This window comes from Lemur catta, chromosome 10 (genome assembly GCF_020740605.2).
Source record: "Lemur catta isolate mLemCat1 chromosome 10, mLemCat1.pri, whole genome shotgun sequence".
Classification (NCBI taxonomy): Eukaryota; Metazoa; Chordata; class Mammalia; order Primates; family Lemuridae; genus Lemur; species Lemur catta.
This window is the reverse complement of record NC_059137.1, coordinates 16414978-16428353: the sequence shown is the minus strand read 5'-3', so window position 1 is coordinate 16428353 and position 13376 is coordinate 16414978. Positions and strand designations below refer to the sequence as shown.

Sequence of the window (13376 nt, the reverse complement as noted above, 5' to 3'; positions counted from 1 at the left end):
AATTCCAAGGGTAAGCCATATTCCCACCAAAGTTGGCAAACTCTCAAAGTAGACTGTCCCATAGAACTGAATCATCTGCTCAGATCTGACCACAACGGCCAAGACAATGTGGCTCACTGGGCAACATATGCTTTTGCAGGATGTAGGATGGCAGAGAGGCTAAGAGGGCTTGACATCCCACTCTCCCTCCCACCCCAGGTTCAAAGGTGCGATGGGGCTGTGGCCCGGCAGCTGCCAACCTACCTCCCAAGGTGGCTGAGATGAGCAGGTGGGTGCCGTACTTTTTGATGATGGTATCGATGAACTGCTGAGTGGTGGGTCTCCTGCCGAGCAGGCGGATGCTCCTTTGAAACTCCGGCATGAGGGGCATTGGATGACGGACCAGATCCCTCCTCTCGATGGCTGTGTTCCTCACCTTCCAACGGGCAAACTCCCTGGGCACGAGAGACAAGTGACAGCCCTCAACTTAGGACCACTGCCGTCAATTGAAAGTCCCCTCAGCCACCCCCTTCCTTCTTTTCCACCAAAGGAGAGAAGGGAGGCAGGAAGGCAGGCAGGCTCTATAACAATGGACAGGACCTAAGGCACAAAGCAACCTGAGACCTGTCGTAAGACAATTCAAAAATCAAATATTGGGTCCCGAGCTCACTTTAATCCAAAGTATTAACATGCATTCACTGACCATCTACTATTTGGAAGAAATTAAGCGACATTCTAAAGACCATATGGGAGAATGTCCATGTTTTTCCTCTACTAATAACAGAGCAGATCAAGATTGAAGAGCACCGAATGTGGAAGTCCAAGTCTTGCTCTGTCTCTTGCAAATTGTGTGTTGCAATCTGAGGCAAAGCATGTTCCCTTGCTGGGCCTACATTTCTTCTTCTATAAAATTCAATTAATGTTATCTATTTACTACTGCCGGTGCAGGGATTACATGAAACATACAGAGTAAAAATACCTCTGGAAACTTCAAGGTGCTAATTTAACACGAAATACTGTTTTATAACTTTATTTCTTCATGAATTCCAAGACATGTACATGCAAATCATTAAAGCTTCATAGACGCCATGCAAACTGAGCACAAGTGGACGTTTAGAGGGACTTGGTGCAGGTCGTTTCTGCTAAATAAGGACCGCCGTTCCTACCAGTGATGCAGCTCCCACAGAATGACCAGTTCTCTGACCTGCCTGAGTTACACACTCTCGGTCCCTTGAGAAAAACAGACCAGCCGAGAGGGCTGTAAGATCAGCCTAGATAAATGATGGGAAGCAGAGTTGAACGAAAAGGTCTCTCTTTCCTGCCACAGGATGGGAGAGACAAATGAAGAAAGGGGCACAGGCTAAGAAGCAGCAGGCCAGGGAGGGGATCAGGCCGGAATATGCCCTGGTAATTCAGTGGTGGAGTCTGACCCCTGACTCACAGAACACTGGATCTGAAAAAAAGCTTCATCATTAGAATACTTTTCCAAGCCTTGGAGTTTATGGTCTGCATCTGCTTAAAAGAAATCTCTGTCCATACTTTACAACATAGTTCACGCTGTAAGTCAGCTCAGTACCTTGCAACCTTAGGTATTTAAGTCAATCAACTGCACTCAATGAGCCCTGCAAGGCACCTACTAAGTGCAATATATGATGTCTGCAGAAGGGGAGGGACACATCACAGTCTCTGCTCTTAAGAAGCTCACAGTCTGGCAGGGAAGGAAAACATTTCCAGTTTATCGTAAATCAAGGACTACAGGACACAGAGGGAGGAGGACTCCTCAGGCCTGGAGGGAAAGCTTCAGAAAGGAGGTCACGTTTGAACTACAGTTTTGAAGTTTGCATGGGCTTTAAATACACAGAAGTGTGGTTTAAAAAAAGAGAGAGAGAACAAAACAACTAGGCACACAAAGGAAAGGGCAGGAGTGGGGGAGGGGGTGGATGCAGAATATGTTATGGGAAGAGCAGATCGGGAGAGGAGGAGTGTGAAGAAGAGGGCGTAGGAAGTGACAAGATGGAGCAAGTGGGCTGACCAAATCTGGGCAGTGGGAGGGGATTTGACAACCAGCTGAGAAGAATGTCACAGGTGTGGCAGACGGTTGTGGCATGAGTCCCGGTGACCTTGGGCCTCTCTCCTCTCTGTCTCTCTCTCTGTCTCTGTCCTTCTCTCTCTCTCACTGGCCCTGTCTCATGCCCTCTCTGTCTCTGTGTGTGTCTTTCTTCCCCTCTCCCTCTCCCTCTCCCTCGCTGCCATGCTGTGAGACGCTCCACGCAGACATTCACCCGGCAAGGAGCCCAGCGAAGCCTCCAGCCAACGGAGGCCTCACGAGGCGCGACATCCTAACAGCCACTGTGTGTGTGAAACACTGTGTGTGTGTTACCAGGAAACAGACCCTTCCCAACTGAGCCTTGAGAGGACTGCAGCCTGGCGAGAAACCCACAGAAAATGTGCCCAGATTCCTGACTCACAGAAACTGTGAGATAATATTTATTGTTTTAAGTCACTAAGTTGGGAGGTAATTTGTTACTCAGCAATTGATGGTCAACAGAAAGCAATGAAAATCACCAAATATGTCTGAGATAAAGTGCATTTCCTCATCCCTGAAATCTACAAAGTTATATATACATAGAATTAGGAAGTTATATATATGCATATAAATATACACATATATCAGTATATAGATAGATACACATAATTACACTATATATATATATATATATATATATCACTTTTATTTATAACTTACTCTCTTGGGTTGCTTTCTTTTCATGTGAACATGCCTGTATTCCTCAAAACTAATATTTATTTACACTCAGAGAGGTTAAGTAACCTGCTAAATGTCACCCAGCTAGTTAGTAGTGCAGCTGAGTGTAGAAAACTGGTATCCTGACATTTAAATCACTCTTTTAGTGTAAATATTGAGAGTAAGAATATAAAAAAAATAGTAGAACCAGTACCAGTGCAGAAGAATAACGCCACCCCCACCACCAAATTACAAGGCATGACTCAATTCTTAGTTTTTTTTTTAACAACCTTCCCAATCTTTGTGAAGTTCACCAGCTATAGACCCAGGGCCTGCCATCTGCGTTCCTTCCTTGAAATAACTAGGAAAGAAGCCAACACCAGGCACCCAGTTCCTCCCTCCCAGGGTGGATGTAAGGCCTAAGTGAAGGAATGCATGTGCCCTTTACCAAAATATACAGGGCCCTTAGGAAGAGCTCAGTAACGGGATGTTACTATAAAGCTCAGCTCCTCATGAGGCACTGCCTGCTCAGCACCACGGACAGAGCTCCTCATCCCAAGGAATTACTCCATTGCTTGGCAGCAGGGTGGGGTGGTGTTAGAACAAATGGTTGTTTAGGAAAGTTATTAAACATGCTGTGCTATTTGCAATGGCATTTTTAGACATAGAGGGATCACAGAGGAAGGTCCCTGACACGGTCTGAAAAAGGGACTGGGTGGAAGTGGTGATGTCAGAGAATTCTCCTGTATGAGTTAAATCATAAAAGAAACACAGAATTTGGCCAAAAATAGGGGAAAGGAGTTTCAGGAAGAATGGGCTCTACGTGCAGAACTGGAGGAGAATGAAAGAGGATAAGACACTTGGAAAGCGAGGGATGTGTGCGTGTGCTGTGTGTGCACATGTGTAATATATGAATAAGAGGGGGAGGCTGAGAGGTTATCAGGGACCACAGGATGAAGGACTATGTGTCAAACTATGTTATTAGATTTCAGTCTATATACTCTATGCTTATTGGTCAACAATCCAGATTAAAAACACTCTGAGGGCGGGTTTATGTGGTTCTTGAACAATTACAGCATGTTGGAGCAAAGACTATAATGATCACAGGATTCTATGATTTTCACACTTTGTACAAAAACATACTTAAGGTACAAGGGCTCCACAGCACCTAGATCTATTCAGAGGCAGATTTAAACAGCATTAGTGCTAAAAAGGTTAGATCATATATTTGAGATTTGAGCACCCATTATTTCTCCAGCTCTGAGGATGCAGCAGTAAACAAAATGGATACAAGTCTTGCTCTCAAGGAGCTTACATGCTTGTGAGAGTGAACAGAAAACAGAGGAAGACATGTGTGCGGTGCTGGGGGAGACAGGCCTTATAAAGGCAAATAAAGCAAGGGCAGGAGTTTGGGATGCCCAGAAGTGGGGGAGGCTGTGGTTCGATATAGATGTCAGAAAAGACCTTGCTGATTTGATGGTATTTGAGGACAGACTTGAAAGAAATGAGGGAGGACCATGGGGGCACCTGGTGGAAGAATGCTCTAGGGAAAAGGAACAGTGAATACAAAGGTCCTGAGGTAGGAATGTGTTTGCCACATTTGGGGATCACCAGGGAGGCAAACCAAGATGAGCAGATGAGAAGATGGGGTGAAATAAAAAGCAGTATGATAGAAAAAATAACATAAAAGATGGGGTAGGGAGGGCTTAGATCATCAAAGGCTTTTCAGCCATGGAAAACATATTTTCTTTTATTTTTAAATTCTAAGTACCATGAAAAGGTAAATGAATATTTTGAGCTAAAACAATCTGATGCATGTTCTAAAAGAAGGGTAGGCAAACTTTTTTCATAAACGGCCAGGCAGTAAATGTTTTCAGTTTTTTAGACATAAGGTATCTGTTGCAACCACTCAACTCTGTCCTTACAGTGTGAAACAGCAAAATACAATACAAGTGAGTGTGGCTGTGTTCCAATAAAACTTTATTCGCAAAAGCAGGTGTTAGGCCAAATTTGGTGCATGGGTATTATGACTCCTGATCCCAAATCTTCACCCTGACTCCATTCATAGAAGTCATCAAATCCAACTTACTCAGTTCACAAATGGGAAAATTGAATGTAAAAAAGGTTAAGTTATTTGCCCAAGATCACACAGCAAATGACTGGGAGGGCTTAAATAAGAACCTAGGGCTCATGACTCCAGGTGCTGTACTCTTTCCACTGCAACTCGTCATGGCAGGGGGGCAGAGGGGATGGGTAAATTCACACTTAACAGGCACAATGCACACAATCTGGGTGATGGGCACATTACAACTTTGACTTAAATCGTACAAAAGCAAATTATGTAAACAAAATGTTTGTACACCCAAAATATTCTGAAATTGAAAAGGAAAGAAAATAAAAGCAAGCAAGCAAGCCTTGCTTGCCATGTTGTCTAATTGCTCTGCTGGCCCAGGAACAATTTCATGTAAGTTCTCAGTGAACTGAGCACAACATAAAATATATCTTTCCTTCCGAGCGCACAGAGCAAACAAATTCCCCTCGGAGGAGAAGGCAGAGCTCACGATGGCATGAGATCTGCGGAGGAATATGCTTATGGTCAATTAAACATCCCAGCAGGGTGGGCGAACCAATTAGACTGAGATTAAAAAAGAACCCCGGATGGAACGGATGGCAGGCATGGGTGTCTGCATCAAGGCCCATCCCACTGGGGGAGCTAAAGGTAGGGGGCGGGGGACAACAGGGGCAGGGGATGGATGAAGGCTGGAGTCAGAATCGCAGGATTTAATATAAGGCTGGAGAGAAAATTGTAAGGCCAAGGCTTTCTTTTTACAGCTAAGTATTGCCTGTATAGGAATCCTCCTTCATGCTCTTTTATTAGCCTTCTGCTGTCCTGCACACACACACACACACACACACACACACACACACAGAAACACACAGATACACCCACTCAATGACACACTGAATATGAGATTGTATAGAAGGGGAAAAGATTATGAGACAGGAAGGAGAACAGGCTCTGTGCTCTTGGGAAGGTGTTTTCTCTCCTGGATACCCATGTCTCTGCTTCTGAAATAAGCTGGTGGAATTAGGTCGTGTTTAGCCCTATATCCTTCAGCCTAGGCCCTGGAGATAGAAATTTGGATTAAAATCTGACTCTGCCAAGAAATTTGGATTAAAATCTGACTCTGCCACCTACGGCTTATCATCTGTAAAATGCAAATGGTATCTACCCTTGGAAGGATGGGGTTAGAATTATATTAAATCATGAGCCACAGTACCCACAACATGATAAGCCATCAATAAAATATTAGTGTAGAGTTATTATTCATATTATCATTGCCGTTATTACATGAGCAGCTACGACGGGAAGTGGGTGATAGCAGAGGGCTAGGGGGTGGAGAGAGAGAAGAAACAAACATGCTCTTTCATGTATGTGATGAATGCTAATAATGTGCATCTCCATTAATTGTGCTGTGAAAGTTCAATGAAATAATGGTTGGAAGACTTCTTTATAAATTGCAGCAGGATATGAACAATTGTAGCTGCTATTGGTATTAACAATTCTTTTACTATTTGTATAAGGCACAGTTATAATTACAATGTTTCTATCGCTTAAAATGTTCTGTTTTGGTTTCCTCATCTGTAAAACAGGGGCAGGGGGTTTCTGCTTTTCCGGGCTGTGAGGGGAACACCTCCAGCACTGGATAAATGTGTTTCCTCCATTGCTTTCTATATAGTCTAGACTACTAATGACCTCTGAATAAGTGAAAGGTTGTTTCACTCTTCACAGAGCGTGTTTTGTAGCTCGTTTGTTTACTTGAATCTGATCTCAGACAAAGTCGGAGGTAGTTTTCAAAAACACACATATCATATAGGCTATAAAACATAGAAAAAATAGGAAAAATAAAGGGAAGACTAAGAAATAAAGTTTGGGTTAAAATTATTTGTAAAATTAATTCTATAAATTTCTGAACACTTCATGGAAGTGAAACAACAGTGTCTCTGAGCTCCCTTGCAGCCAAAGCAAAAAGGAAATCACAGGCAAAAGAGCCATACAGTCAAGAAGATAGCAGAGTAGTTGTTCAAAGTCACTGGAGAAATAGATTCCCTGAATCCTGTGATAAGACATAACATCTCCTGTGGTTTCTCAAAAAGAGACGGACATAGTTGATGCTGGAGGGGGATGTCTTCAACAATACTCTGTTGAGTTCAGCTGGTTCAAGGTCGCCTAATGCATATGCCAAAGCACCATTCAGTAAAGCAATTCCATAAGGGTCAAACATATTATATTCTAGATACATGGCTCTCTGGTGGTCTGACTTAATCCAAGGATGCATTGTAGACTATTTTATCGACACTGTCTTTACAATAGATGTTTGTTGAAAGCATGACTGCAGTTATGAGATGTTTGCATTTGTTTATTCCTGGGTGGCTTATCCCACTGGTTACATTAACTAATCATTTAGAATTGGAATAAAAAGAAGCCTCTGACTATCGGGGTGATAGAGGAGAACTCTGGGACTGCTTCTGTTATTGTCAGCAGCAAATTATCACCAGAGATGAACAGGAGAATCACAGAGAAGGAGAGGGGGAGATGAAATCACTGAGCTGAGAGAGAGGGAGCGAGGGCATTTCTCTTGCCAGTCTCTCCCCACATGATCCTCAGTGAGCTCAGGGAAAGGTGAACCCAAGGGCATATGTCAAGTAGAAATGATGCATCTTAACGAGCGGGTGTCAGTGCCAAATCCCCTGACTGCCTTCGTGCCCCGGAGCACAAGTGGGAGGGCGGCCGAGGAACGGCAGCACCCAAGCACATCTCACAAAGTATTTTGGCCCCAGAGGGGTGAGGGGAGGAAAAGCAGGAAAAAAAAAAAGAAGAAGAAGAAGAAGAAAAGAACATCTCTGGAAAAGTAACTATGAATAGAACTATTTTAATGCAAGTAAAGACATTGACTTAACATTAGAGAATAAAATAACCCTTGCTTACGATTTGTATATAAGTCTATTTTCCAATGTGTGTTCACTTAAGTAATGACGTTTTTATTCTTCCACCAACCCCACAGCAGTTCTGAAGGCTGTTATGGGAATAAGTTCAGAGGAATGGGGACAACTAATACAGGCGAGTCATGCTGGCAGGGGGCTACGTGTTTCCCATAGAGCAGAAACTTGGGAGGGAAAAATAGAGACACAGCAAGCACACGTGGAATGGCCCAACTTTTATACAAATGGACCATTTCAGATAAGCAAGTGGGATTTTTCATGAAGCACTGTCACGGAGGGCAGGGAACTACGATGGAGGTTACGAGAATTCATCGTGGGGCAGGCAGCACAGAATGCACTGGCTTTACTTTACTCACGGGGGCTGGTGTTTCCTGGGATGCCTTCCAGGCACCTGAGCTACTCACTGCCTTGCCACACAGAATCCAAAACATCAGGATGGAAGGGCTTTTGGAGAGGTCACTCAAGGCCAGCACTGTCATTTCACAAATGAGGAAACTTCTCAAAAGGGACTTGCCAAGGCCACGGCACCATTGGTGGCAAGGGGGACTAGAATGTATGTTCCTGATCTCAGATTTAGTGTTCTCTGCTCTGATCCACTGTCTCAGCTCATTATCTCGACTTTGTGGGGTCTGTAGTGCACTTGTTCCTTTATAAATATCTGTCACCCTATACGTTACCCTCCGTGCAATCTGGAAGATGGAGAGTATTATTATCCCCATCACATGTGGAGGAAACTGAGGCCCAGGGCAGGGAAGGAAACTTGGCAAATCTATTGCCAGAGCTGGAACAGAAATTCTGATTCCATGATTCTCTGTTTCTTCCTAGTCTCTACTCCCCAGCCCATTCTGGTGTCCTTGTGTGAGTGCGATTGGCTCTCCCAAACTGCCTTGCAAAGAGCCCCTGCAGTGCTCTGCAGAGAACAACATATAGGATATCCAGCACAAGCAAAGGCTCATTCCACTGAGCACCTGAAAAGGGAATGTAAAACAGTTCTTTTCCCAAAGACATCAAGGCACTGTGGGCTGAGCACAGACTTTACAGACCTGGCTCTGAATCCCAGCATGAAGCCTCTCATTAGCTGAGTGACCATTTACAGATCCCTCAGTATCTCTAAACCTCCTCTTCCTTCTCCTCCTCCTCCTCTTCTTCTTCTTCTTCTTTTTTTTTTTTTTTTTGAGAAAGGGTCTTGCTCTGTTTCCCAGGCTGGAGTGCAGTGGCACGATATCATAGCTCACTATAACCTCAACCTCCTGGACTCAAGCAATTCTCCCACCTCAGCCTCCCAAAGTGCTGGGATTACAGGTGTGAGCCACAGCACCGGCTGAGATTTTTTGTCAGTGCAATAAGAATATTAGCACTTACCTTACAGTGCTGCTGGAAGGATTAAACATAATGAATGCAATTAATCTGGCAATAGTAGCTACTCAATAAATGTTAGCTATGTATCCTTGGGCAAGGCATTCTAAAATGGGAGTTTGTCGTATAACACATAACTTTTAATGGATATTTTAAATGATCTTAATATGCCTATGGGCTCCAGGGATTATACAAACTGCATATAAATAAAATATTTAAAATTCTGTTGACTCAATTTGTCTCTCTGCTTATTTCCAAAGCATCTATTGTGAAAGCATGACTCATAACTAAATATAGATTAATAAAAGTTTGGAATGGCAATTATTTTCCAATTATCATAAATTCCATTAAACATTGCAATTATATGAATTTTCTCTTTCAGATCACAAAATTTGAGTGCTCCAAGGGACCACAGAGAGTGTCTTCATCATCGCTTTACACTTTGGATGGAAACACAGGGACTCTGAGAGGGGAGATAATTCTCCCAAAGACACACAGCTGTCAGTAGAAGAGCTGCTCTTAAAACCCAGGTCTGGCATACCCAAGTCTCTGCTTAATTCCCTCTGCAACAGTGTATCTTTTTAGGAGAAAAACAAACAATTTCTTCCCCAGTAATACCGCATTTAATTGCCAATTTCTTTCTTATTAAAATATTTGAGGATTAGCGAGCATGCTGGCATCTCAGAGCCCATTTTTCTATACAGAAACCTTCCCTGACCCTGCTTTAAACTAGTTAAGAAATATTTTTTGTCTTTAGCTCACTCAACATACATTCACTGAATTTCTAGCCCTATATCAGGAATTGGGGATCTAAAACCATCCTTTACTTAACCCACATGTACCAAAATCTTTACAAATTATTTAACTCACCAGTTGCCCAAAGACTAAATTTTTCCCACTGCCTACCTTGTTGTCTATAGCTGCTTTGCCACTACAATGGCAGAGCTGAGTACCCATGACAAAGACCAGAAGGCTCACAAAGTCTACAATATTTATTATTTGATCCTTTATAGAAAAATTTTCATAATCCTGATTTAACTCATTGACCTGGCCAAATAAATATTTTAAATAAATAATCAAAGATGCCAGATCAAAGATCTATAGATTGAACTACAACAGGGAGATAGATAAGTGTGGTTTTTATTTGTTTTGTTTTGACAAAAAGATTCTCTTGCCCCCAAAATGTCTAAAAACTACTGGTCAGGAGCAAATTAGAAAACAAGAATGTTTTCCCACATAGCCTTCTTGGAGAGCCTTTTACTCTAAATAACACAGTTATTATTTCAATACACACCAGGAAAAAAACTGATAAAAAATGCCCAATGACACATAAGAAAATAAACATGTTTCAAGTGGAATCTTTGGGTTGCTGATTAACCAAGGAAATTGACTTAGTATTCACAATGATAATAAAAACACCATGGGGAAGGGCGTCTAAAGCAATCTTAGAGATATTTGATTGCCCAAGTACCACAAGAAGAAGGACAATACCACCAATTTTCCTAGCTGGTAGGATCTGATGAGTTGTAATGTCATGAAAACAAGAAACATGGCTCCAAGAGCTAAAACTATTATAAAATGACTGAAAAGAACTAATAGCTAGGTAAAGCCCCACTCAATAAAGCAAGTCCTTTCTGACTGTCAGAACAGAGCAGAATAGAATAGGATGCCCTGGGAAGTAGGAAGCTATCTGTTTGTGAAGATACTGAAGCAGAGTTTTCATAACTTATTGACAGAAATGCTTATAGGGAGGATTCAGAATCCAACAGGCGGTTGGAAAGGGTCACTCTTGCTGCCCTTACTACCTAGAAGATGCTATGAGATTTGGGAAAGTAAAAATGTATATGGAACACTAGGAACTGTCTTCTGAATGCCCAGGTGAATTGGAAATGTTTCAGTCAAGAATTAGTCATTATTGTGGCCGCTGACATGTATTTTAGTCTCACATAGGCAACAGAATGATGGATAAGTTATGAAAGGGATCACTTTCTTAGCTTTCGTCAGTAGAATTAGTAGGACAATATTCCAAAACACACTAAGAGATGCCAGTCCCCTGTCCTGCCCTAAGGATACCCCTAGAGTCTCAATTTTAATTCTATTCTTTCTCCTAAAGCACATAAAAATAGATTCTCTCCATCAAATTAGCCTTCAGTTCCTCTTTCTTCATGTCTTCACAATGACTACCAAATGTTATTCTTCTTGAGCATAAAAGTGTTTTGGTGGGCATGTCCTACAAAAGTCACCGCCCAGCAACAGCACATGGTACTTCTACAAGCTCACATGATACTTTCCAGAGGGAAGTACTGTGCTCTCTCTTTCTTCTCCTTTCCTCTTTGTCTTCCTCCTCCTCCTCTTCCCGCTCCCCCTCCTTTCTCTCCTCCATGCAGATCTTTATCTACCTAAATTCTGACTAGACTCAGACCAAGTAATATCTCCTTTCTAATATTGAGCATGTTTGATTTTCCAGATCCATATGCATAAGCATAAATACATATTAGCCACCTAATATGGGCCAAGTGCTTTGCATTAATACTCAGGAGCACCCTGGGAGCTGGTTATGATCAGCTGCATTTTACAAATGAAGAAACTCAGGCTCAAAGACCACAACGCAGGTTTAATTTCTCTGTTGCACTAAGTGCATACCAGGTCTGGTTTAGGATTACGTTCAAGACTTTATCTAGCAAGGTAATTGCTCATGGTGAGCTGCAAGTCTCTGAATTTATATGAATTGTTCTTAAACTACTACCCCATATTTTACTTCCCTCTTGTATTTTTGGCAAGATGCTGCCAACAGTTTGGCCTCCTTAAAAGCTGAAATTGGACCTAGAGGAACCCACACTGAACGGTAGGCAAAGACATTGTAGGTCAGCCTTCTACTCTAACATAACAAGCTGGACTACCTTAGACAAGCACAGATTCCTCTTTGGGTGTCACTTTTCTCGTCTGTAAAATGGACTGTGGACTGGATTAGTGGCCTTCAAACTTTTGTATAGGCATGAAACATCTGATTCATTAATTTATTCTTTCCAATAAATTTTGAGGAGAGGGCATCCACCCGGATTCTGTCTCTATTTCAGATACTAAGGCTTAGTAGTAAGCAATATAAGCAAAGAACTTGCATTTTGCTGGAGAAAATGCAAATGACAATATTCCAATAGATATTTTGCCAAATAAGTAAATTGGAGATCAGTAAACTTTCTCAGGCGATGGCGATGGTCACAGAACCCTGCCTCCCCGCACCAGCCTGCCCTCGGGCCAGGGAGCACACTTGGAAACTATCTGACTCCAATTCCATCTCTGCTTTTCTGACATGAGGTCCTCCGGCCACCTGCGTCAGAAATTGGTGGGAATCCATGTCAAAATACAGAAAGAAGAGCTCACTCAGGACTTAGCAAATCAGAGACAGATTTTGCCTCTGCCTCTTTGACAAGCCCCCTGGTGACTCTTATACGGCGTGAAACTGAGAACTTCAGGACTGGAAGGCCTCGAGGTCTCCTCTTCTTTGGACAATTGTCTCCCGAATCCTCACCTAATAAACTCCCTCTCAAAGTGCTGGGCCTGGGCCTGGAGGCCACTTCTACAGTGCACTTTCCCGGACTCCCCCAGCCAGCCCAGATCCCTGCCCCCCCAACACTGAACACAGCTGGCAATTATTCACTGTGGGACGATTTTATTGTCCTCACTCTCCAGTACACAGTGACCTCCAGGGGGCGGGGCCTAGATCTCCTTTTCTCAGCTCTTAGAGTGCATTGCCTGGAACTTATAAAATACCCAATAAACAATTCTTATGTAAATAAAGGCAATGCACATGGGCTTATGAATGGATCTTCTCTCCCTTCCAGCACTAAGAAACTCGAGCTGTCAGGCAATCCCTGCAATCAAATTGTTCCACTGCCAACACCAAGCCCCTGGAGTCTGGCAAGTTACCTTAGGATGCTGTTTCCAGATTGCCTAAGTTTTCAGTGACTTCCTGTTTCTATTTATTACTGCACCCTGTCCCATGTGTAGACAGAGGTGGCAATTAAATCCTCAGAAGTGAGGAATTTTGGAATTAATCCTTAACACCTTGGTGCTTTCCTTTTTCCTTTTTCCAATCAGTAGCCTGTCTGATAAGTCCAGAAGTCTGTAGGAAAGGAGTCATGGATTAAAGAAAGTGAGGTTCTTAGCCAAGATTCACAGAAGCACAAATGTCACCTGCCTGGCCCCCCTGCTTCCACCTTGACAACCTTTCAATTCTTCTTAATATTACAGCCAGAATTGTCTTTCCAAGTGTTTGCTGGCTCATGCCACCTCC

The 13376-nt window shown here is 42.8% G+C and overlaps 1 protein-coding gene across 1 annotated transcript in view; it reads right to left on the bottom strand.

Moving 5' to 3' along the window:
• Window positions 1–13376, bottom strand: part of BRINP1 (BMP/retinoic acid inducible neural specific 1) — a 127371-nt gene that overhangs the window by 71530 nt on the left and 42465 nt on the right. Inside the window, exon 2 of the mRNA XM_045562090.1 lies at window positions 244–434. Within this exon, the coding sequence (XP_045418046.1) occupies window positions 244–434 (191 nt within the window). The remainder of the gene's footprint in view (window positions 1–243; window positions 435–13376) is intronic.